Consider the following 24,258-nt stretch of genomic DNA (forward strand, 5'->3'; position numbering starts at 1 on the left):
AAATAATAAAAATAAAGCTTTAAAAATTTAAGAAACCAGTGGTGAATAACACCTTTAACCCCAGCACTTGGGAGGCAGAGGCAGACGGATCTCACCCTGGGATACAGTGTTTCAGGACAGACAGGGTGTTTACACAGAGAAACACTGTCTCGAAAAAAAAAATTAAGAGAACTTTTTTCTTTACCTTAGAGGTCAAAAGATCCTGCGGAGGTTGTGAACTTCTGTGTGGGCGCTGGGAAGTCCTGGGCAAGAACACGCCCTCTTAACCTCTGATCCTTCTCTAGCTCTTAAGGGGGCATTTTTATAGCTAGGCATAGGTTAATAGGACTTTTTCGTTTGTTTTTCGAGACAGGGTTTCTCTGTATTTTTGGAGCCTGTCCTGGAACTCGCTCTGTAGACCAGGCTGGCCTCGAACTCACAGAGATTTCCCCTGCCTCTGCCTCTTCTGGGATTAAAGGCGTGCGCCACCACCGCCTGGCAGGATTTTTTTTTTCTTAGTGACAAGGTTCTATGTGGTCCAGGATAACACATTCTCCATGATTCCTCCAATGTCGGCCACTTAAAAGAGAATGGACTAATTCTGCTTTATTTATTTATCTATAGACAGATATTCATCCTGTATCCCCTGGGCGACCTGTAAATCCTCATCACTCCCGCCTCCACGCCTCTGAACTGCAGTTAACTGCATTTTCGTGCCACCACGCCTGGTTCTTGCAGTGACTAGTGGAACCTTGCAGCCTCATCCCAAGCCCTTGCTAGCTTTTTCACAAGGACACCAGCAGCCCAAAAATCAAGCAATGGTGAAATCGTCAAAGACTCGGCTCCAGGACTGGCTCTCTACCACGAAGCGCCGCCAGCGCCACTCGGCAGAGCCCTCAGCCCACAGCGGAGCCGGCATCCAGCTTCCGCCCTTTCCACGGTCCAGCCCACTGGGCCTGCGCACTAGCGGTGTCGGGCGCACAGCCGGAAGTGACGCCACCGCATCTCCTCCGCGGTAACCACACCAGGCCGCGGCAGAGCCTTTGGGCTGCGGGGCGCTTCCGGAACTTTGAGCTGTACGCGCTTGCGTCATCGCGTAGACTGGCCGGGCAGCGGGACGGAGGGGTGACGTGTGAGTCCTGACGAGAGGTGGGCGGGTCCAAGAGAAGAGCGTTCGGCCTTAGCCCCGCCTCTTAAAGCCAGACGGACCCCTCCACGCGGCCTCAGCGCGCGCCCGCGGTGTGGCTCCTTTAAAGGCCGTGGTGACACGTGTGTGAGGCTCCCGAGGCCCGGATGGTATGCGTGCGGGCCCGGCCCGGAGCGGACGCTCTCGCTGCGCCGGCTTTCAGCGGGCCCCTGAGAGGCCTGTGAGGTGGAGGTCGAGCCCGGCGGAGCGCAGGTGCGTCCGCGCGGCTGGGGACAAGGGCGGGCGGGAGGTGCGCGCCGTACCCGCGGGGCCTGGGGACTCCGGCGAAAGCTGACAGGTGCGTGGCCGGCGACGGTGCCCGGGACCGCGGGGAGGAGGACGGGGGATGCGAGCGGCGTAGGGAACACTGAGGAGGGATGGCGCGTGAGGAGCGTGGAGGAAGGAGGGATGCGGGACCGGTGATGGCGAGGGGCGCCAGCGAACCCCGGCGTGGCCAGGGAATTGCATCACTCGCTCTGCATCCCGGGGTTCTTCCGGAACTTGGGGTCGCATGGTTCTGGGTGACCCCGAGGTTGCGCTCTCGGTGCGGGTGGTTCCTCAGAAGCTTCCCGGGGCTGCAGACCTCAGGGTGGCCAGGCAGAGCCGAAGCCGAGCTTGTAGCCTAGGGCGGTGACAGATCTGTAGCGCGGATTCGTACCGAATTTTAATAGCAGGACCGCGTTCGAACCCCAATGCTTCCTGCTGCTTGTGAGTGTATGTGTGCGCGCGCCTGCCTGCGTCCGTGGCGCATCCCTCAGGGATGGAGATGGGGGAATAGAATCCCAAAACAGACGTACCCCGGCATCTCCATAGTCTGGCTTAGCGGTAGATGCTCAAGAGACGTGTAGTTCACCTGTGTCTGGCTCGATATGCTCTGCGGTGGGGAACCTGGGCGGCCCCAGCCCGTCTCTTCTCCCCCAGCATGTAATTGACCCCGTAAGCCTTAAGCGAGGTTTTCTTGGAAAACGTTTTAAAGAGGGAAAGGCTCTGTTTAAATGGTGCCTGTCTGAATGGAGGCTTGAGCTCGGAACTGGGTATGCATATTGAGGGCACAGCGTAGCCTAGCCCTTAAGAGATCTGGGTTGGTGAGCGTATCCCTCAGCCTCAGCCACACTTGCTGCGCGTGCACGGCGAAGGGCTTGCGGGAAATCACAAGAGCATTTTTCTTGGTTCCTACATCACGCAGCTTTCTGCCATTACTTCACATATTATTATCCTGACCGAGTGAACCAGAAGGTGCTTCTGGCAAATGACTTTTTAACGTTCCCATTTGGGTCATCCTTGGACCACGGTAGGCCAGGACAAAGGTCTCACCTCCCCGTGGGAAGGTCGGATTTTGGAAGTGATGTCAACGGAACTTTCAGAAGTCAGGTTGTCCTTCTGCAGCTTGAGGACGTTCTGTCGGGGGTATTGGCAAATAGGTGGAAGGGACATTCTGAGGCATGCTGCATGAGAACCTGGGCATGGGGAGGGGAACCCATCATAGGTGGTGCATTGTGCTAACTGTGCTGTCCTTTGGATTTGCGTGTGTTTGAACAGATGGAAAATGCCTTTATATGATCAATTTGACTGTGTTTGGAAATGGAAGAAAAGGTTTATAGTTAAAGTAAAATTTCATGACTATTTTCTTAAAAAAATAACTGGCTAATGAAATCAAAAAAAGTTTGAGATTTTCATCCATCATTCTTACTGTCTCGTCGTCTGTGGACATGATCTTCGGACTGGAGTTGCTCCTTGGGTTTGAGAAGCGTGACGATGGTGATGTAGAGCGGAGGACGGGGCCATTGGGTTGTGGATTTAGTGGTGTGTTAGTACAGTTGTCCTCTGGACTCTGAATTCAGAGCTTCTTAAGTCTTGCTTCGTAGCCCAGGCTAGCCTTAAATGTTTGATCCTCTTGCCTCTGTTTCTTGAATGTATGGGCATGCATCTCTGTGCCTGGCTTCCTTTAACCTTAGTGATGTCGCTTTCCTGGTAGAAGGTCATATATAGTTCACACAAGAAAGCGGTTTACGGGGCCCACAGGAGAAACCAGTCGTGGGTGACAGTCTCGCTGCTCATCCTCCAGGTGCTGACACCTATTCTGGACTCTACACTTGGCAGTGTTGGTGACCGAGCAGGCTGAAGTCCAGGAAAGCACCTGCTGGGTCAGCTCCATCCCTCCCTTGAGAACCTGATTCCCTGCTGCAGAGGAAAGCAGCAGCCGGCACAGACACTCCAGGTAAGCCCTGGACGCTGCCTCGTCTTTATTTCTTCCAGCGACCCGAACCTGGCAGCGGCTGTCCTGTGGGTGAAGGTCTTTGTGAGTCCCCACCACAGAAGGCTTTAGGATGCTTGTCAGAGGACTGGTGTTTGCTTTGTTTTTGTTTCTATTTGTTTTGGGGTCGACCCGTGTAGCTGACTCCTGGATTGTCAGGTCTGTATGTTTGTAAGTGTGGCTCTAGCAGCTAATGGTGGCCAGGTGTGTTGAGAGTTAGGCGGGCAGGATGGGGTATGGGTGAGAGCCCAATGATGGAGGGCTCATCCTTGTTGTGGTGTCTCTGCTGCTGTCCTGGCTGACTGTGCCTCTGTTAGGAGTTTGCTGTGCAGCAGCAGGCTTCCTGAGTAATCCTTGTAGCCACCTCCCCAGTTAACCGTCTGAGCCTGGGCCTATGTGGAGATAGAGAACACACAGGTCTGCCCTTGTGGAGCCTGGGTCCCTTTTGCCCACTTAGCTTTACTTCTCAAGCTCTTCACTCGGCGACAGAGAGAGAGAGAAATAGAGAGAGAGAGAGAGAGAGAGAGAGAGAGAGAGAGAGAGAGAGAGAGAGAGAGAGAGAGAGTCTGTCTGTCTGGTCTGGTTGAGACATGGTCATAGTCTGTAGCCCATGCTGGGATAGAAGACACAGTAGTCCTTCTGCTTCAACCTCTCAAGTACTGGGAGTAAGGCAGCACTGAGTAGCATGCTCAGCTGAGAGAGAAAATCTGTAAGTATGCTCCACCATGGAAATAGAATGGCTAAATACAAGGTCAAAGTTCACAGCAGCTACATGAGAAAAATAAGAAAGGTAAAATTGATATATTTTATTTGAATCAGGCTATGTAAGATACTGACATTTCAACATGTACCAGGTGAGAGATGAAGATGCCTTGTGTCATTTTCTTAAAGTAAGCCATGGAAACCTGATGGTGACTCCCATAGCTCTCGGCTTGGACCAGGCTGTCCACATGCTCGGTATCGAATGTGGCTCCTGGCCTCTGTAGAAGAGCACAGAGAGGCCTGTGCAGACAAGCCTGGCCATCTGTCTATGCTGATTCTCGTGTGAGTGTGCACACATGCTTGGCTTTTGTTTTGAGAGGGTCTCTCTGGGGCTGGAGATGTCTCTGGGGAGGAGCTTTGGCTGCTCTTCTAGAGAGAACCTGGGTTCAATGCCCAGCACCAGCATGGCAGTTCATAACTGTAACTCCAGTTCCAGGGGATGTGTTGTACCAGGCATGCATGTGTTGCACATATCTGTGTAGGCAGGCAAGATACCCATATATGTAAAATAAATCTTGAGAGAGACAGACAGACACACTCTCACTATGTAACCCTGGCTGGCCTGGAACTCTGTGTAAAGCAGGCTGAGCTCCACTTCACTGAGATCCACAAGGATTTGCCTTCCAAGTTCTAGGATTAAAGGTTTGTGGACTACTCCCAGCCAACATTTCTTTTTTTAATATTTATTCTTAATTATACATAGCTGTGTTGGTGTACATGTGAATGCAAGTGCTTGTGAACTCCAGAAGAGGGTATTGGATGCCTTGGATCCGGCTATACATGGTTGTGAGCTGCTTGGCCTGAGTGCTGGGAACTGTACCTGGGTCCTCTTCAAGAGCAGTGCACGCACTAAGTCGTCTCTACAACCCCCCTCCAATTCGTTTTTCACATTTGCTGCCTGAAACCAGAGCATGTGAGAATATGCCGTCCACTGTTTTAAATAGTTTCAGGAAATAATGCCAGTGGTCACATGCAGCGCTGCTTGGTCTGCCTTTAGCTGCCCCTGTGCCTTTTGGGTAGCTGTCCTGATGGCTGCTGAGTAGAATGAGGAGGCAGAAGTTGTGTACTTGCTCTGGGACATAGCTGTTTATGGGTCTGGGGTTCTTCCCACCCCCACAGGAATGCACCATGCCAATAGTCGATAAGCTGAAGGAGGCTCTTAAGCCTGGCCGCAAGGACTCAGCAGAGGATGGGGACCTGGGCAAGCTGCTGGCGGCCTCTGCCAAGAAGGTCCTTTTGCAGAGGATTGAGTTTGAACCTGCCAGCAAGAGCTTCTCCTACCAGCTAGAGTCCTTGAAGAGCAAGTATGTGCTGCTGAACTCCAGGGCCGAGGGAGTGAGTCGCCACAAGAGTGGAGAGATGAGCTACAGCCCAGGAAACCAGGTACTGGGGGCTGTGTTTTGACCCAACTGAGTAGCCTGAGTTGGTAGCTGGAGTAGTTTTGGGCTTCCAGGAGTCAGTGGTCTGTCATAATAGCTGTCATGATACAGGGCGACCGGGAAGGGTATCTGTGTACTTGAACATTCCTTGAATATGACCTCCTTCTTTAATGAGGTCAGAAAGCAGGTCCAAGGGGCTAAGGAAATGGCTCAGCCAATGAAAGCATTAGCTGTGTGAGTCTGCAGCTCAAGCCCACAGAAATGGCTGGATTGAGTGCTCTAGTATGCCTGTCACCCCAGCACACCTGCAGGGAGAGGGGAGGAGGAGACCAGATGATCAGCAGGAAGCTCATGGACAGCTCACTCGCTCACTCGCTCTGAGTGTGCCCGAGCCCCAGCGGGAGAAACAATTGGAGACACTCTGCCTCAGTGGGGGGAGGTGGAGAATCGAATCTAAAAGTTGTCCTCTGACCCGGACACATGTCTACCTGCACAGTTGGTTTCAGGGGCGGAGAACATGGGGGAGGACAATACAGATGTCGGGTGGGTTCCTTGGCGCACAGTATGGTGCAGAGCTGGGACCCACTGCTTCTTCTCATCACAGGGGCCTTGAGCTCTGAACTGAGCATGGAAAGTCCCTGGGATGACCTGGTCTCATCTTTTTCTCTTCTAGGCACCGAGCGTGTGTCTGGAAGTGGAGGCGACGGAGTCCCTGCCCCACAGAAAGTGCTCTTCCCTATGGAGAGACTGTCGCTAAGGTGGGAACGCGTTTTCCGCGTTGGCGCAGGGCTGCACAACCTGGGTAACACCTGCTTCCTGAACTCCACCATTCAGTGCTTGACCTACACGCCGCCTCTGGCCAACTACCTGCTCTCCAAAGAGCACGCACGGAGCTGTGAGTGGGGCTTACAGTGGGCTTCGGTGTGAGTCAGCTGAACCAGGCAGTCCCTCACTTTAACACCAGCTAGACAGACCCCTGTGTGTGAGGGGCTGTCGTTCTGTCTGTCTGACAGAGTGAAGCTAATGGGACAGGTGGTTGACACAGTGTACGGGCCATGTGTGGGACTCACTCCATGCTCTCTAGAGAGATACCTCCTCACAGCGTCTATTCAACTATCTTATGTGTGTGCTGAACCAATTTTGGGAACCAAACATGCTCCAAAGTAGAAATTAAAATCGGGTGAAGAAGCTGGAGCGGTGAGATTTACCAGAGCTAGCTCATGTTACTCCTTTAGTAGCTCTTCTAGTGAACACTAGCTTATGCTGAGTGGTTCTTAAACCTGGAGAAGCAAAACCTGTCCTGCCTTACTGATGAGCTGGTCTAAACTTGTTAGCTAAAACGAAAGCATCTTGGGCAGCTTGAAATCATCTGGAGAACTGGGGTTCCTCCTGAGAGTACAGGCATCCTGTAGGAAAGCCTCCCACAGATGCTCAGCATGCTGCCAGAAACTCTGCCTATCTGTGCCCCAGTTCTGCCGCTAAACTTAGTTGGGTCTTTAGAATGTTCTATGGCTTTCTTCTGCTCCCTGTCCCTGCTTTACAGAAGAATACTGGCTTCCATACAGAATTGTAAGGATGAAATGAATTCTATCAAAGGCTTGGTCTTATATCACTTGGCACAGAGGGCGTGCTGTGGGTGTCTAGGTGGTCAGGTAGTCGCTATATTAGTGGAGTTTGAGAGGACGCTTGCCTGGAAAACTTGACGGTGATAACAGACCCTCTTAGAGTAGTAGAAGGGCCTTTCCCTCCTGATAATGCACAGAAGGCAGCGGAGCATTATTCTAGGTAGTGACCTTGTAAGTGTGTATGTAAGGTACAGTCAGGCGTGGGTGGCCGCATTGCCACTCTGTAAGACTGCTAGAAAAGGAAAGTGCTCTAAAACAGTATTTTAGTCAGACACAGCGGCTCATGCCTTTAATCTCAGCTCTTGGTAGGCAGAGGCAAGGGCAACCTGGTCTACACAGTGAGTTCCAGGCCAGCCCGGGCTACATAGTCAAGTTCTGTCTCAGAAAAGAAAAGAAAAGGGGAGGGGAGAGGAGGGAAGGGGAGGGGAGAGAAGAGAAGAGAAAGGGGGCTGGAGAGATACAGTTTACCGGTTAAGAGCACAGAGGACCTGGGTTCAAGTCTCAGCACCCACATGGCAACTCACAACTGTCTGTAACTCCCAGGATCTGATACCTTCACACATACATACATGCAGGCAAAACACCAATACACATAAAATAAAAATAAGTAAATTATTTTTTAAAAAATGTAAAGAAAGTGTTTCTGCATAAGTCACTAAACCCATATACGTGTACGTATTTTTTTGGAAAGAAAAACTTTTATATTCTAAACCAACCCCAAGAACCCAACCTTAGCTGGAGCTGAATTAGTCTCATATCAAGTGACTCAGTGGCTCTTGCAGAGGACCTGGGTTCAATTCCCTGCACCTACATGGTGGCTCACAACCATTTGTAACTCCAGTTATCTGACACCCTCTTCTGTCATCCAAAGGTAGCAGGCATACAGATGATACACATACATACATGCGGGCCAAATACTCATTAAACATAAAATAAAAACAAACAAATCTTTAAAAATGTACATAAGTATATTTTATCTTCTGAACAAATCTTAGTAACATAATGTCCAGTGGACAGGAAAGTCACAGAAAACACAAGGGTTGTGTGTGTTTGTGAGTTCACATGCGCAAGCAGATGCAGAGGAACAGAAGTACATTGAATGTTAATCACTCTCTACCTTGTTTTTCTGAGGTAGGATTGCTCACTAAACCAGGATCTCACTGGGCTGGGATGGGTTAGCAAACTCCCAGGATCAGTCTGCCTGTCTCAGTGCCCGTCTGCAAGGCTGGGATTTCAGGCCTAGGTGGCCATGCCCAGCATGAGTGTTAGAGCTTTGAAATCATGTCCTCTTGCTTTCAAAGGAAGCACTTTCCCTACTAAGCCTGTCCCCAGCTCATAGGTAATGAGACTTTTAAAGAAAACAATGGCCAGGTGGTGGTGGCACATGTCTTTAATCCCAGCATTTGGGAGGCAGAGACAGGCTCTCTGTGTTCAAGGCTAGCCTGGTCTACAGAGCAAGTTCCAGGATAGCCAGGGTTACACAGAGAATCCCTGTTTCACTCAGGAAGAGAGAGAGAGAAAACAAGAATCCAGTCACGGGTGGGAGGGTGGTGGCTAAAGTTAGGAGTCAGATCGGGCTGGATCCAGAGGCAGACGGATGGGATAGGAGGAGTGGCGTGAACATGACGTTGAGCTGCGTGATGAGTTCAAGAGCTTTCTGTTGCTCAGGCGTGAGTGTGTCGGGGTAGCACCCTTGTTCATGCTGGACAGGGTCAGGGTTTAATCTCCACAGCTCGGGGAGGAAGGGCTGGTACTGCTGTCAGTGTTCAGACTGTTGTCCTGACCTCACGGCCTTGGCAGTCAGATCCTCCTACCCGAGCCTTACATAAGTGCTTTCTTCTGTTCTTTTCTTGTCCGCTCTTTCCCTGTAGAGTCCTCCATTTTTTGCTCGCTCCACAGGGGTCTTTTGAGCCATTTTTCAGCTTTGTGGGTTGATTCAGTTAAGAGGTAATATAACTGAATCCTGGTTACCTGGCACAGGGTAGCTGCAGCGTGGTTTGGCAGGCATGGAGTACCACGGCTGTGGTCTGTATCCTCTGTGTGGGTCACCTGACCTGTGAGCAGCACCTACCCACCCAGGAGCAGCCAGTGTTGCTGGTGAGGGGTCAGTACACTGGTCTCAGCTACTGAGAGTGGCACTTTTGGGTTGGATTTTTTGTGACAAGATTGGCCTGAAGCATCATGTTCAGGGTTTGTCTCATAGAATTGAAGGTGTACCTGCCAGCGCAGCAGGCAGCTAGCCTGTGGCAGGCAGCCAAGGTTCAGAGGTGTAAGTAACCTCAGTCTTCACAAAGCTGACAGCTTCTTTTGTTACAGGAATTTCTTCTTCTAGGTGTATTCCTTAGTGCATAAGGAGAAAAATGGCAGGTCCATTCATTGCAGTGGTGGTAGATGTGAAAAAGTAGAGTTTGTTGGGGTGGATACCATAAGTAGACCTGTCTGTCCATTCGTGGAATGTTTCAGCTGTAGAACCAGGGGAAAGAGCTGGGTGGGCAGCATGGATATCAGGAAAGCAAATTGCAGGTGTATGGCATAGCCGGCATGCCTCGGTGAGCCTGTTGACTTGTGGCCGTGATGGTACAATTCGTGTGTTACAGTGAGCAGGCAGATTGGGTCAAGGTGCCTGTGGGGGAAGGATTGTGGGGAGTTGGACTATGATAATCAGCATTTCATTTACAGCCCCCCAAGACAGTTGAAGCAGGGTGGGCTCATGTTCTTTCTACATCTATTTTAAAAGTCAGTTTTAAGGCAGGAGTGTATCCTGTTCCAGTGTAGTGTTTAATGAGAAACTAGTCCGTTTATATAAGCATCAGGCTTGCTAGTCAGTAGCTTCCTTTGAACTTCTAGGCTGTCATACATAGCCTGTGTTGCATTCACCCTGCACGTGAAGTGAGGATGTCATTATGGGTTGTCTGGAAATTACTCACCCTAAAGTTGCTTCTTACCCATTGTAGGTCACCAAGGAAGCTTCTGCATGCTGTGTGTCATGCAGAACCACATGGTCCAGGCCTTTGCCAACAGCGGCAATGCCATCAAGCCCGTTTCCTTCATCAGAGACCTGAAAAGTAAGAAAGGATTTTGGTTGAGTATCTGCCAAGTACTAGCTCTGTGGTTGGAGGAAGGAGGAGAAAAGCCATGGATGAAGTCTCAGGAATCCTTAATATGGAAGGTCCCATATAATGGTACAGACCCCAGCATGGTAGTTAGTATGGACACATGTGCTCAGTGTTTCACTGAAGGAAGGCTTTCTGCTGGGCACTACTTGGAAGAATAGTTAGGCTTTTAGCCAGTGTCTGAAAATTAAGACACAGGTGAGCATGAAAGCTGGGAGAGGGGTGAGGGAAATGTGCACTGATGTGCGCTGTAGACACCCTGTCTTCTAGTCACATGGCACTCTGACATGATGCTGACTCCTGGGAAAGTGGCCTCCAGCAGTCAAGATCCTTTTGCATCTTTCTCTTCTTCCTCCAGAGATTGCCCGGCACTTCCGCTTCGGGAACCAAGAGGACGCACACGAATTCCTGCGGTACACCATCGATGCCATGCAGAAGGCCTGCTTGAACGGCTATGCTAAGTATGTGTCTCACTTCCCCACATGTGCTACTTGGCTGAGGACATCTTCTTTATTTTGGGGGCAGCACAGCATCCTTGTGAACACAGCCAGCCTCCCTCTAGGCCATCCTCTGAGGCGTTTGTGTTGTTGCCCAGGTCTGACCACCTGGTGCTCTGCAGCCTGGGCTATTAAGCTCTGTTATTTCTTGAAGCTGGGCGGTGGTAGCATACGCCTTTAATCCCAGCACTTGGGAGGCAGAAGCAGGCGTATCTCAGTGAGTTCGAATCCAGTCTGGTCTACAAAGTGAGCTCCAGGATAGCCAGGACTGTTTCACAGAGAAACCCTGTCTCAAAAAAAAAAAAAAAAATCAAAAGTTGACCTGTAGCCATGAACTTGTTCAGCCTCTCTAAAACCACATCTTTACTTTGAAATAGAGAAGGAAGTGGGGGCTCACACTTAGAGAAAGAAGGTAGGGAGATCACACTTAGAAATGAGGGAGCTCACACTTAGAGAAGAAAGCAGGGGCTTCACACTTGGGGAAAGAATGGGGGACTCACTTCCATGAAAATGCAAAAGCATGGAGGAAAACATAGCATGTGGAAAGCTATAATTCTTTTTGGGGGGGTGGGGAGGAGGTTGAGACAGATTTTCTCTGTGTAGCTTTGGAGCCTGTCCTGGAACTCACTTTGTAGACCAGGCTGGCTCAAACTCACAGAGATCCGCCTGCCTCTGCCTCCTGAGTGCTAGGTTTAAAGCTGTGCACCACCACCACCCAGCTGAAAAGTTATAATTCTTAAAGATCTTGTTCTGTTTGTTGCTAGATTGTTTTGTTTTTAGTGTTTTAGTCAGGGTCTAACTGTGTCTCCTAAACTGGCCTCACGCTCTTGATCCTGCTGCCTCATTTCCTGGAGCAGGAGTCCAGAAGTGTAGCACCTCACTTCACTGTTTTTCACGTTTGAGAGTGTGGAACACGGCTGGTTACTCTGTGTAGCAGGTACTCCATGGCTGCCCGGTTTCTCATTCATAGAAGGTGGCATTAGCCTAAGACCCGGCCTTGTAACTGCATCTTTCTGGAATATCTGTGGAAGGTGATCTGTCCTACAGAAGTGGCTCTCACCGTGTGGTCTCCTGTGCTGCGGTTCTGTGTTGCTGACTTCGCTTTGGAGGGTCTCTAGTTAGTTCTGTGACATTTACCACATAGTCTGGTCTCTGGTGGTTTTCTGTCTGTAGGCCCAGGTCCACTTTCACTTGGACGGGTTCTCTCTGCAGGCTCCACTCAGAAAGGCTGTTCCTTTATTGTTTGTTTTCATTCTTTCTTTTCTTTTTTTTTTATTTGATTTGGATTTTGGTTTTGGTTTTTATTTTTTGTAGACTAGGTTGGCTGTTTTTATTTTTTGTAGACTAGGTTGGCCTTGAACTCAGAAATCTGCCTGCCTCTGCCTCCCAAGTGCTGGGATTAAAGGTGTGCATCCCCACCGCCCAGTTCTTTTTTTTTTTTTCCTTTGAGACAGGGTGGTCAGTAACTCTTGAACTCTTGATCCTTTTGCCTCTGCCACCCAAGTGCTGGGATTATGGTGTGCACCACCATGCCTTGGCAGCTTTTTTTAAAAATTTATTTTTATCATTTTTATGTGTGTGTCTGTGGACATATGTCTCTGTGAGTGAGTATCGTGTGTGGGTTTCCATAGAGGCCAGAGGAGTATGTCAGATCCTCTGGAGCTGGAGTTACAGGCAGTTGTGAGCCACATGGCATGGGTGCTGGGAACTGAACCAGGGTCCTCTGCAAGAGCAGCAATCTTTCTTAACTACTGAGCCTTTTCTCCAACCCCAAATGAGATCCATGCTCTATCTTACTTTGTTTTTATCATGTGTTTATTTGGAGCCCTCTCTGTAGGATGTTTCTTCTGTGTCTGAGTGTCTCAGGCCGGGTAGGTCACTTAGACCTGTTGTCACTCTTCCCCTTTGGTCTGGGGACGGTTTTCACTGGCGGACACAGTTGCCTGCAGAAAGCCTATGTGTAGATTGCAGCTGCCTATGATTCTTTACTCCGGAGCCCATCTGCCTTTGGCCTGCACCGGGCAGTGTGAAGTGCACCTTCTTGCATTAATGATTTTTTTTGGAGTGGCGTATATGTCCCTGCCCTTCAGTGTCAAAATGCTAGTCTGTCGCTTTGCCTTCTTCAAGTGGTTTTGGAGCCTGCTGCCTCCACGTCCTTCAGTTATCACAGCCCCTGCCCTGGGCCAGGGTGGAGCTGCATTTGACTCTCTTCTCCAGCCCCTGAGCAGTAGCTCTGTGCACTCCAGTTGCTTCTGACTGAAGGGCTGTGGACCTGCTAATAATATGGGCAGTTGATTGTCTCTTCTTTTGATTAATAGTTGTAGTTCATATTTTTTTTCATTGCCTATCATTGCACAAAAAAATTGTTCTCCAAATGTTTTGGTGATAAGTGTTTAAAAGTTGACAGGAAAGCCTTGCACATCATCCATTCAGAGGGCAGTGAACTGTGCAGCATGGGATCTAGCCAGGTGATGTCAGCCACAGGAGATGGCCTTGGGAGATCTCCATACTTCATGCCACTCAGTGGTAGTGGCTGAGGATGTAACCTCTGGCCAAGAATAGAACCTGGGGGAGTCAGCAAGCAGCTGAGAGCTGGCCACACTCTCCTGTTGCTGTTGTCTTCTGGAGAATACTCCAGGCCTATCCCTAGTGTGGGAGGGTGGCTACGGCAGGTCAGTCCAGTAGAGTACTGAGGTGGAGGAACTGTGCCTTGCCAGGCAAGGAAGGTGCTAGTCAGTGTGGCTTAGTGCTGCCCAGGTGTCAGGAAAAAGAAAGGGTATGGTGGCCCTCCTCTGTTCAAGGCTCCTGCTGTCATGTCCCTTCATGTGACAGCCAGTCAAGAAACATTACTGAACCTGCAGCCTTAGCCTCTACAGCCCAGTGGAAGACATGCAAGGGCCAATGCCATGGGTCCTAGGACTGGACCTGCCTCCCAGTCAAGGCTTGGGTCCTTCTACAGAGAGTAGAAAGCAGGGATACTATTGGATGAAGATGCTGGGGTGTTCTGCGGGGTGGTCAAGTGGTTGTGAAGATTGAAGGTGCTGTTGTGGGGTGGGGGCCCAAGGAGACAGAGGTCTGATGAAGAGTTTAGGAATGCTGCTGGGGGCTGGAGTGGAGTAGGGCATCATCTGTCAGCTGATCTGGTGCTGACAGGGTAGGATGCTGGCTGTGAATAGCATGCCTTGCTGTGCTGTGCTGTCCTTGTCATGGCTGCGGCTTCCTTTTAGGTTGGATCGGCAGACGCAGGCTACTACCCTGGTGCATCAGATCTTTGGAGGGTATCTCAGGTCCAGAGGTAAGCAGATGATCTGCACTTTGAGCCAGGAAGTCCCCAGCATTCCCAGACAGGTGGGGTGTGCTCCTAGCTGCAAGAGTGTGAGCTGGAGGGGCTGGAGGTCCCAGGCCTTTTCGTTCTGACTGGCCATCCTTGCCCATTGTGGGACTGTCCCCTGAGGGAGTTGGAGAAGCAGTGTGTGACGTGATGATTGAGTTCTTTTGTCACTCTCAGTCCTTGGGGTAAGGCCTGTGTTCTGCTGCAGAGGGCTGTCCACTGGCCTGTGGGGGTAGCCAGGCAGGCAAGGCCTGATAAAAGAGCCTGACATGACCTGTATCTGTATCCAGTTAAGGGACAGTCTCCTTTCATGAGAGCTGAGTTGAATGTTGTAGACCTGTGGTTCTGGGTGTCGGGACCTGGGTGGTGCTCTGGTGGTCCCAGCTGCCCACTGCCTCTGTGTTCTGTTGCAGTGAAGTGCTCTGTGTGCAAGAGCGTCTCAGACACATATGATCCCTACTTGGACATAGCCCTGGAGATTCGGGTATGCTTGGCAGTGATCTGTGTTCCTGGGGCTGACGAGGGTGAGAGGGAGCCCAGAGGGATCAACTGCAAGAAAGTTGTGGGTCAGAATAGATGGGAATAAGGGCACTCGGCTCCCCTGTGTTCTCTGTTTGAAGCAGAGTGGTTGCCTCTGCTGCACATAGCATGGAGAAGCCAACATTTGTGACCCAAGGTCCCTTCACTCCTTTTTTCAGCTTTCTTTGGTCACAGTACTGTTTTGTTTGGGGGGTAGGTCTAGCCTTTCCCTATGCAAATTCCTTCCTGTTAAAGAATAAAAAGTAAAACTTAGTTTTGTGTTCTGAGGCATCAGTAGTGGCAGTGCCTCACACTGAGGCTTGAGGAGAGAATGCCTCTTTGCTGTCAGCCTATCCTTGCCTTTGCAGGGACCTTGTGTTTCTGAGCTACCCCAGCTGCAGTCACAGTGAAAGTGCCTGACTCATGTGAAAGATCTCACATGGCTGTCACCTGTCACCTCTAGAGAAGGGCACTGTCCGTTCCTTGCTCATCTGCTAGGGGCGGGGATGAGTTAGCAAGGCCAATATTTTTGCAAGTCAGGTTTTATCACTTGCTACCTCGGCCTGAAAAGACCTTAAATCTGGGACTTCGCAAGTCAGGCTTTTTCTCTTGCTGCTCATTCTGTTCTGTTTTCGTCCTTCTCAGCAAGCTGCAAATATTGTGCGCGCTTTGGAACTTTTCGTGAAACCAGATGTGCTGAGTGGAGAAAACGCCTATATGTGTGCTAAGTAAGTGTCATCTGCTTATAAGAAAGTGACCGTCCGGAACACTATAAATAGTTGTCTGACCCTCCTCAGGGATGACCGCTGCTCACATTTCCTGAGTGGCCTTCATCTGGCTTATGGACGCGGCCCACCAGCAGCCTGAGGCCCATAACCACTGCTCACCCAGCACCTGTCCTTATGACAGAGGCTCCACATGTATTAGCGTGTTGAAGAATAAATAGTGCGCTGTTTTCCCTGTGTCTACCATGGAAACTGAGTCGAAGAGAGGCAAAGGGTCTGATCCGTAGCCCCCCTCAGTGGATGCAATGGAGAACCCTCCACTCTGCTGTCTTGATCTTAAATGAGACCTATGTGCAGCTCCTGATTTTAGGGGTTGGGTCATCCTGTCTCAGCACGAGTTGTCCTCATGAGGCATACCCTGGGGGAGCTGGCACGGAGGTCATTTTAAAGCTGCAACCACCCAAAGTCCCTTCACTCCAGTTTTCAGTTGGTCACAGCTCTGGTTTATTTGGGGGGGCGGGGTAGGTTGGGATTTTGTTTTGTTTTTGACTTGGGCAGGATCTCCCTCTGTAGCCCTGACTGGCTTCACACTCACAGATCCACCTGCCCCACTCCCTGCGTACTGGGATTGAAGGCCGGCAACATTGCATTGGGCTTTCATTTTGTTTTGAGACCAGGTCTCACCATGTAGCCCTGGCTGTCCTGGAACTCACTCTGTAGACCAGGCTGGCCTCATTCACAGAGATCCACTTCTCTGCTTCCTGAGTGCTGGGGATTAAAGTCCTGAGCCACCATGTCTGGCCACATTGGGCTTTTTAGGGGTTTTTTACTTTTATCCCTCTTTAAATTTGCTTCCCCTGGCTTGGGATGAGATTGTCTTTCATCTCAGTTTCCTGCCCATTTCTCATCTGGCTGTGTTGTGCCCCCAGACTGGCCCTGTGTGCTTCCCATGTTTCACAAAGTCTCACCTCTCACTTAGGCTCCTGGTTGAGGGATCTTCTTGCTTTTGGGACTTGTGATTGTCTATCTTAGAGTGATTGGGTTTGGCTTCAGATGGTAGCAGGACACCTGCCGAGCACACCAATAGCTTTTCCATTCGCTCTTGTAGGTGTAAGAAGAAGGTTCCAGCCAGCAAGCGCTTCACCATCCATAGAACATCCAATGTCCTAACTCTGTCCCTCAAGCGCTTCGCCAACTTCAGTGGGGGGAAGATCACCAAGGTGAGTCACCCTGTTGATGTCCAGGCTGCTCTTGAGAAGAGCAGGTCTAGGGATCTGCACGTCTGTCTTTTAATTTTTTTTATTATTTATTTATTTTGGTTTTTCAAGACAGGGTTTCTCTGTAGCTTTGGAGCCTGTCCTGGCACTTGCTTTTGTAGACCACTCTGTTCTCAAACTCACAGAGATCTGCCTGTCCTGCCTCCCGAGTGTGGGGTTTAAAGGCCTGCACCACCACCGCCCGGCTTAAATTTTATTTTAGTTTATTTTATGTGTATGAGTGTTTTTGCCTCCTTGTTTATCTCTATATCACTTGTAAGCTTGGTGCCCTCAGAGGCCAGAAGGGGGTTTTAGATTCCCTTGGAAATGTAGTTACAGACGTTTCTGAGCCTCTTGTGATGCAGGAAATTAAACCTGGGTCCTCTAAGAAAAACCAGTGCTCTTAACTGCGAGTCATCTCTCCAGATCCCTTAGAGCCTTTTTTTTTTTAATACAAGGTTTCTCTGTAGCTGTGGCTGTCCTCAGACTCAGAGATCCATCTACCTCTGCCTCCCCAGTGCTGGTATTAAAGGCATGTGACATTACCTAGCTATAGAAGTTGTATCAAGTCTTGAATCTCTAAGAGGATTTATTATAAAGAATTATCTAGGGTTGGTGAGATGGTTCAGTGTGTAAAGGCACCTACCACTAAGCCTGATGACCTGGACTTGATTCCTGGGACCTATAAAGAGAGAACTGACTCCTGAGACTTGCCATGCCATATACATATACCCACGTGTGTGTGTGTGTGCGCGCACGCGCGTGTGTTAATGTATACATACACATATGTATACATACATATACATACATACACACATAGGTAAAATGTAATGGAAAGAACTAAACGTATCCTCCTGAGCTGGGTAGTGCAGACATGGTTGGTGGGGAAAATGCCATTGCGGTATCCTGAGGAACTTAGGTTTCCTGTGAGCCCTTCTTGGCAGTAGTTCGGAGGAGTGTAATTTGTTTGAATCTGAAGATTGTATTATAACAAAGTTGGTTTATAAAATTTTGTCTTAGAAAGACAGAAAAAAACTGGGTCTGGCAACCCTTGCCTGTCATCCCCAGCACCTGGGATGTGGAGGCGGAAGGGCTGTGAGTTCACGGGCAGCCAGACATTGGGAGTTGGAGTCTCTCCTAGGGCACATAGTGAAGATTGGTCAAAGCAAACATTTCTGAGGCTATGGATATAAATAACCCGTATTCTCCTGCGTAAGTGTTACTTAGCTTTCCATTTTTTAACCAGGATGTTGGCTATCCCGAGTTCCTGAACATCCGCCCATACATGTCGCAGAGCAGTGGTGACCCTGTCATGTATGGGCTCTATGCTGTCCTGGTGCACTCAGGCTACAGCTGCCACGCTGGGCACTACTACTGCTATGTGAAGGTGAGTGTTGACGCCTGAGCTCAGCTGTGGGCAGGTGGGCTTGTGCCACCCTCTGGGGCAAGTGACCAATGCCCATAAAATCCAAACAAGGCCATTGTACTTTTTGTTTTGCTTGTTTTTCCTGGGAAACAGCAGTCCTTTGCGTCTGTGTTTTGTTCCTCCATTTCGTGAATGTATAGAAAAAATGAGTTTTACACCGTGGTCCTGGGGCCAACAAAATGGCTCAGCAGGAAAATTGCTCACCGCCAAGCCTCACCACTTGAGTTCCATCCCAGGGACCCCCAGAGTGGAAGAACAGATTGACCTTCTTCAAGTTGTCCTCTGACTTCCACACTTGCATGGCGTGTGCACATACCTTCCCCCAAATAAATAAGTAAATAAATGTGAATTTTAGGAGTTTTTTAAGGTTCATTAGTGGGTATGGTAAACCATGCCTTTGTAATTCCAGTATTCTGGAAGATTGAGAGTTTGAGCTCAACTGAAAACACTGTGAGCCTCTGCCTCAAACTTGAAGAGAAGTGTGCTTGTGGCCCGTCTGTGTATTGCTGTTTTCTGTAACCATCTCCTCCCACTGCTGCTCAGGCTAGCAATGGACAGTGGTACCAGATGAATGACTCCTTGGTCCATTCCAGCAACGTCAAGGTGGTTCTGAACCAGCAGGCCTACGTGCTCTTCTACCTGCGGTGAGTAGCCTCCACCCTCCCTGGATTGTCCTGCTCTAGAGCGTGTTCTGCTTGAGCCAGGGTTCTCTGCAGTGTTTTCCTGTCTGTAAGCTCCTGGGGATTGGCTGGAGGGGAATGCTTGAACAGACCATCTCTAGACACATGCAGGGAGCTTGTGTCCTGGGAAGGACCTTTCAGCCAAACCCTGTTAGTGGGTGGGTGAAAACTGGATGACAGTGGGGGAGGTTCTGGCTGCCTGCAGCAGTGGGCGGGTGGCTGTTACTTATGCTGTTACCTTAATGAGGTCTTTGCCTTGGTGTGGCAGTAACCTGGACAACTTCCTCCAGTGAAGTGACCCATTTCACACTGGGGATAGGCATGCAGCAGATCTTAGGAAGGCACCAGCAGAGGCTGGCTGTCCCTGAGGTGTTCTTGTCACTTGGTGCCACCCTGCCAAGTCTGGCAGATTTGGGGCTCTTTGGTTTTCTGGCTCCTTGAGAATCTGCTCTAGAAGGGCTCTGTCCAAGGCTTCTGTCAAACCTCAGAATGAAGAGGGCGCGGTGGGGGTTCTGGAAGACTGCTGGGACGCCAGTGCCTCTGCTGCTCTTTGCATTGCTTTCTTGGCACAAGTAAGGAAATCCCAATCCCTTTCTTCCCCCCTGCAGAATTCCAGGCTCTAAGAAAAGTCCTGAGGGCCCTGTCTCCAGGGTGGGTTCCACTCTTCCCAGTCGTCCCAGTGTCATTCCAGATCACCCCAAGAAGAGCCCTGGCAATGGGGTCGTTTCTTCCCCACTGATGGCAAAGGTACTGTGTAAGTGGAAGAACTTGCCTGGCTGCTCTTCTGGTTCCTTGCTTTGAACATTGCAGAAGTCTAGGGGTCTTCTCTCAGGGACCTTGCCATGGTGAGAGGAACCTGTAGGCTGTGGCGCTGTACCAACAATTTTATTTCTTCAGGTTAGCAGCTGCCCTGGGAAGGGAAAGATAGGACTGTAGGGCTCAGCTGCTGCCCAGGAGCGCTAGACAGACTCCCAGGGAAACACCCACTGTTTTCTGTTAATGCTGGCATCCTGGTTATAGTCATGGCCTTGTGTTTCTTTATAATTCTTTGGTGCTGGATACAGGCATACCTGTGGGTAAAAGGATGCGATGTCTGCATTTATTCAAATGGTTCAGAGTAAAAGCGTAGATATGTCTATATACATACAAACATATACTCACGTATACACAGTAATAAAGCTTAGTCAGCTGTGGACTTCTGAATTTTAATCTACATGATTTAACTGCAGAGTTGGAAGTCATTGCAGCCATTTGGGAAGCTGGCAGCCTCACTTGCAGAGGTGCCCCTGGTTGAAGGAGGCAAACCTGGGCACGCAGAAGCAATGGCAGGTACAGCCACGAGGACAAGGCTGCTTTACTTGCATGATCCAGTTCAGCACACACGCTCCTATACTGCACATTTGTAAAGCTGCCTTTGGAGGAGGAGGCCAGGTCTTCCTCTGTATCCCAGGCTGGCCTTGAATTTGGAGTGCTCCTTCCACCTGTGCCTGCTGGGTGCTGGGATGTAACGATTACAGATGCGAGCTCTCACACTTGGTATCATTTCACTTGAAATCCCAGGCAGATGTAACATATAACAAATGACTTGATTTTGCAGAAAGAGAGATGTCAGGAAATAGTCTTTGTATGAGTAAGTTATCATAAAATGTAGGCCAAAAACTTAGAAGACAGAAGTAATTAAACCTCTGAAAGGTGGCTTTGTAACTTTTTAATTGATAAGAAACATAGCTATTGGCTAAAATAAAATGTAAAGTTTTGTATGCAGAATAAAATAAATATAAAAATTAGGGCTGGAGAGATGGCTCAGAGGTTAAGAGCATTGCCTGCTCTTCCAAAGGTCCTGAGTTCAATTCCCAGCAACCACATGGTGGCTCACAACCATCTGTAATGGGGTCTGGTGCCCTCTTCTGGCCTGCAGGCATACACACAGACAGAATATTGTGTACAGAATAAATAAATACTTTAAAAAAAAAAAATTAGCCGGGTGGTGGTGGCGCACGCCTTTAATCCCAGCACTGGGGGGGGGCAGAGGCAGGCGGATCTCTGTGAGTTCGAGACCAGCCTGGTCTACAAGAGCTAGTTCCAGAACAGGCTCCAAAGCTACAGAGAAACCCTGTCTCGGAAAAAAATAAACAAACAAATAAATAAATAAATAATAAATATAAAAATTGCCAGGTGATGTTGTCTCACGCCTTTAATCCCAGCACTCAGGAGGCAGAGACAGGTGGATCTGAATTTGAGGCCAGCCTCTAGATAGTGAGTTCCAGGACAGCCAGTCAGTTACACAGAGAAACCCTGTCATGAAAAACTGAGGCGGGGGGGGGGGGGCGGGGGGGAGAGATGGCTCAGAGGTTAAGAGCACTTGGCTGTTCTTCCGGAGGTCCTGAGTTCAATTCCCAGCAACCACATGGTGGCTCACAACCATCTGTACTGAGATCTGGCGCCCTCCTCTGGTGTGCGGGCATACATTGAGGCAGAATGTTGTATACATAATAAATAAATCTTAAAAAAATTTAAAAAAAAGAAAAACTGAGGGGCTGGAGAGAGAGTTCAGTGGTTAAGAGCACTGGCTGCTCTTCCAGAGGCCCTGAGTTCAATTTCCAGCACCCACATGATGGCTCACAACCATCTGCAATGAGATCTGGTGCCCCCTTCTGTCCTGCAGGCATACATGCAGACAGAACATTGTATACATAATAAATAAACAAACAATAAATCTTTAAAATACAGGAAAGCTTTAAAAATGTTTGCAATAGGGGGCTGGGAGAGGTATCTCTCAGTGGTCAGTGTGTACTTAGCTGAGTTCCAGCACCAGTATTTTCTCTCCCCCAACCCCACTCTCCACATACACACAAAAGGAACTGTAGCAGGTGCAAGGAAGCTCACGTTTGCTGTGATTGCTGTGAAGGGTAGGAATGGTAGCATAAAGAGAGCCATGGCAGTGTGTGGAAATATGCATACGTTGCCAGACAAGAGGAAATTCAGTCTGACCACCTGTGTCAAAGTTCATGAGGTAATCCACAGCCCAGGAATCCCATTTCTGGTAAATTATTACATGACTACTAAGTACAGAAAAGGCTGACTATATGTGAGGCCGTGCCTGAGCTGCAAGGACTGTGGTGACTGAGGAGAGGTGCAGATAGGACTGTGCTCAAGCAGGAGACGGCCATTATGAAAGGTTTATGAATAGTGGATTGCTTTCATATGGCCTTGGTTTTAGGACGTCAGAGCAGCGGGGAATTTTTTTTTTTTATTTCATTGAGTAAATGCGTATCAAAAAGCACATTTTGACTTGGAGACTGCTGCATGCTTGACTGTAGGGAGGTGAAGGAAACCTCTGGAGGGTTGCCATGGTGCAATGGGGGCCTCAGTTCTTTGAGACTAAGAGGTAGCAGAAGAAAATGGCTCCCTTTTTTAAAGATGTATCTTTATTTTCTGTGTATGGTTGCTTACTCTGCTTGCAAGTATGTCTGTGCACCATGTACATGCAGTGCTCACAGAATCCAGAAGCCACCTGTGTATGCTGGGAATTGAACCCAGGTCTTCTAGAAATACAGTCAGTATTTCTAGAAATACTGAGCCATCTCACCAGCCCCCCAAACTTGTTCCCATTGACTTCCAGGAAGTTTAGATTGACCTCTTGGACTTCTAAAGTGACTTCTAAACTATCAAATGTTTTGTTTGTCTGTTTTAGTCACGGCATAGGGAATAGCATAAGCCATGAAGAGACACATAGCTGCCAGTGAGACACTGAGGACTTTGAGGGCCTGCCCTGTGAGGAGGCTTTAGCTTGTGGCACTATGATGAAAAGGATACAGAGGACACCAGTGGAAGACAGTGTTTACATGGTGGGGCCTTGCTACATTCTTTCCCTGTGCTTCTCTCAGATCTTGGTGAAACCTTGTTGCTTTTATAGGAAGGGCAGTCCTAAAGTGCTGTTTGTTTTGTATACATGTCCTGAAGTATTTACCATTAGCCTGATTGGGATGCCTGCTTTGGTTTGGCTGTATTCCCCGGGCAGTTCTCTCTTGGACTCTGAAGGCTTCCTTTCTTGCTCTTCTTTAGCGACAAGACTCTGTGATGATGAAAAAGCCACAGGCCCCTGAGGAGGTTGGTGTGCCTGTATCTAGGAATGGCTCCCTCCCAGCCCTGAAGTTACAGAATGGATGTGTTCCTGCAAAGACATCTGCCGGGTCTCCTTCTCCAAGACTCACCCCCACACCCACACACATGCCTACGATTCTGGATGAGCCTGGAAAGAAGGTGAAGAAGTCAGCTCCCCCACAGTCTCTCACTGCATCCCCCACTACTTCTCAAGGCTCTCCTGGGACCAGCGAATCCAGGAGTCAGCGACCTGGGTCCTGGGCAAGCAGGGACACCATCTTCTCTACCTCCCCAAAGTTCCTGGTCAAAGCCTTTGCTAACGGGCACAGGCTGAAGGGGGAAGGCAGTGGTGTGGACCTGGAGAAGGGGGCTTCGAGCGGCTCAAGCCCTGAACACTCTGCCAGCAGTGACCCTGCCAAGGCCCCGCAGACTGCAGAGGGCAGAGCTACACATTTCTGTGATTCTCAGGGAACAGACTGTCCCACCACTGGCCATTCCAAAGCACTGCTGAATGGAGCAGATCCCAAGATAGTAAAGCTGAAGTCCCCTGCCCTGAGCAGCACCGCCTCTGAGCCCACAAGCCTCATGTCTCCTCCACCAGCCAAAAAACTGGCCCTGTCGGCCAAGAAGGTGGGTCTGTGGGGGTCTCCTCTCTGGAAGTGACTTATAAATTTTATAAGTCCCTTGGGACTCGATGTGAGCATAGGAAGATAGGGCTTCACAAAGGCCTATGGCCTCCTCCTCCCCTTTAATCCAGAGGGACAGAGTGTCGGCATTCCCATCCACTTGCCAATGAGAACAGGTTGTCTAGGGTGGAGGTGGTGGTTTGAGGGGACACCAGTTACTTAGCACCGCAGGTGTCTGGGGGAGTCTATGCTAAGAGTACTAACCAGTTCTCTGTAAATGGAGTCTGCTAGTTGAGCCACAGAGGAAGGACTGTGGGCTCTCGGGCTGCTCAGGGTGGGAAGGACATAAGGGACTGGGAAGGAGTTTCCCGTTCAGAGCTTGCATGGGCAGTGAGTGATAGGTGGGAATTGTGCTGGGATGCTTGTTTAAATTCCTCCCTTTTTCCTTTTTATTTCTAACCAACAACACTCTCTGGTTCTTCTTCTGCCATCCCCTTTCTCCACCTACCCCTTTTTTTTCCTTCTGTCCTTTTATTCATCTTTCTGGGCTTTTTTATTTTATTTTTATTTATTTTTCAATTTTATTTTCCCTCTTCACTCACGGAAACCTTTTTTAGACCACCAAGTTTTTATTTATGTCAATAACTGCAGGCCAGCACCCTGCGGAGGGCGACCGGCAATGACATCCGTTCACCTCCCCCCTCAGCATTCTCCGACCTCACCTACCCCATGAAAGCCACCCACCCCGTCGTTGCCTCCTCTGGGCCTGTCAGTAAAACCAGGTGAGCTTGGGCAC

The 24,258-nt window shown here is 49.6% G+C and overlaps 1 protein-coding gene across 1 annotated transcript in view; it reads left to right on the forward strand.

Annotated features, from left to right (window-relative positions):
• The first annotated feature begins 1,247 nt into the window (after positions 1–1,247).
• Usp36 (ubiquitin specific peptidase 36) overlaps positions 1,248–24,258 on the forward strand; it is a 30,331-nt gene continuing 7,320 nt past the window's right edge. The window contains 16 exon segments of the mRNA XM_038327517.1: positions 1,248–1,378; positions 3,231–3,383; positions 5,301–5,537; positions 5,540–5,564; positions 6,234–6,455; positions 10,140–10,250; positions 10,657–10,759; positions 14,023–14,090; positions 14,540–14,610; positions 15,291–15,373; positions 16,479–16,590; positions 17,873–18,013; positions 18,596–18,696; positions 19,341–19,479; positions 22,798–23,466; positions 24,114–24,244. Coding sequence (XP_038183445.1) covers positions 5,310–5,537; positions 5,540–5,564; positions 6,234–6,455; positions 10,140–10,250; positions 10,657–10,759; positions 14,023–14,090; positions 14,540–14,610; positions 15,291–15,373; positions 16,479–16,590; positions 17,873–18,013; positions 18,596–18,696; positions 19,341–19,479; positions 22,798–23,466; positions 24,114–24,244 — 2,204 coding nt within the window. The 5' untranslated portion in view covers positions 1,248–1,378; positions 3,231–3,383; positions 5,301–5,309.

Source organism: Arvicola amphibius, chromosome 4 (genome assembly GCF_903992535.2).
Source record: "Arvicola amphibius chromosome 4, mArvAmp1.2, whole genome shotgun sequence".
Taxonomy (NCBI): Eukaryota; Metazoa; Chordata; class Mammalia; order Rodentia; family Cricetidae; genus Arvicola; species Arvicola amphibius.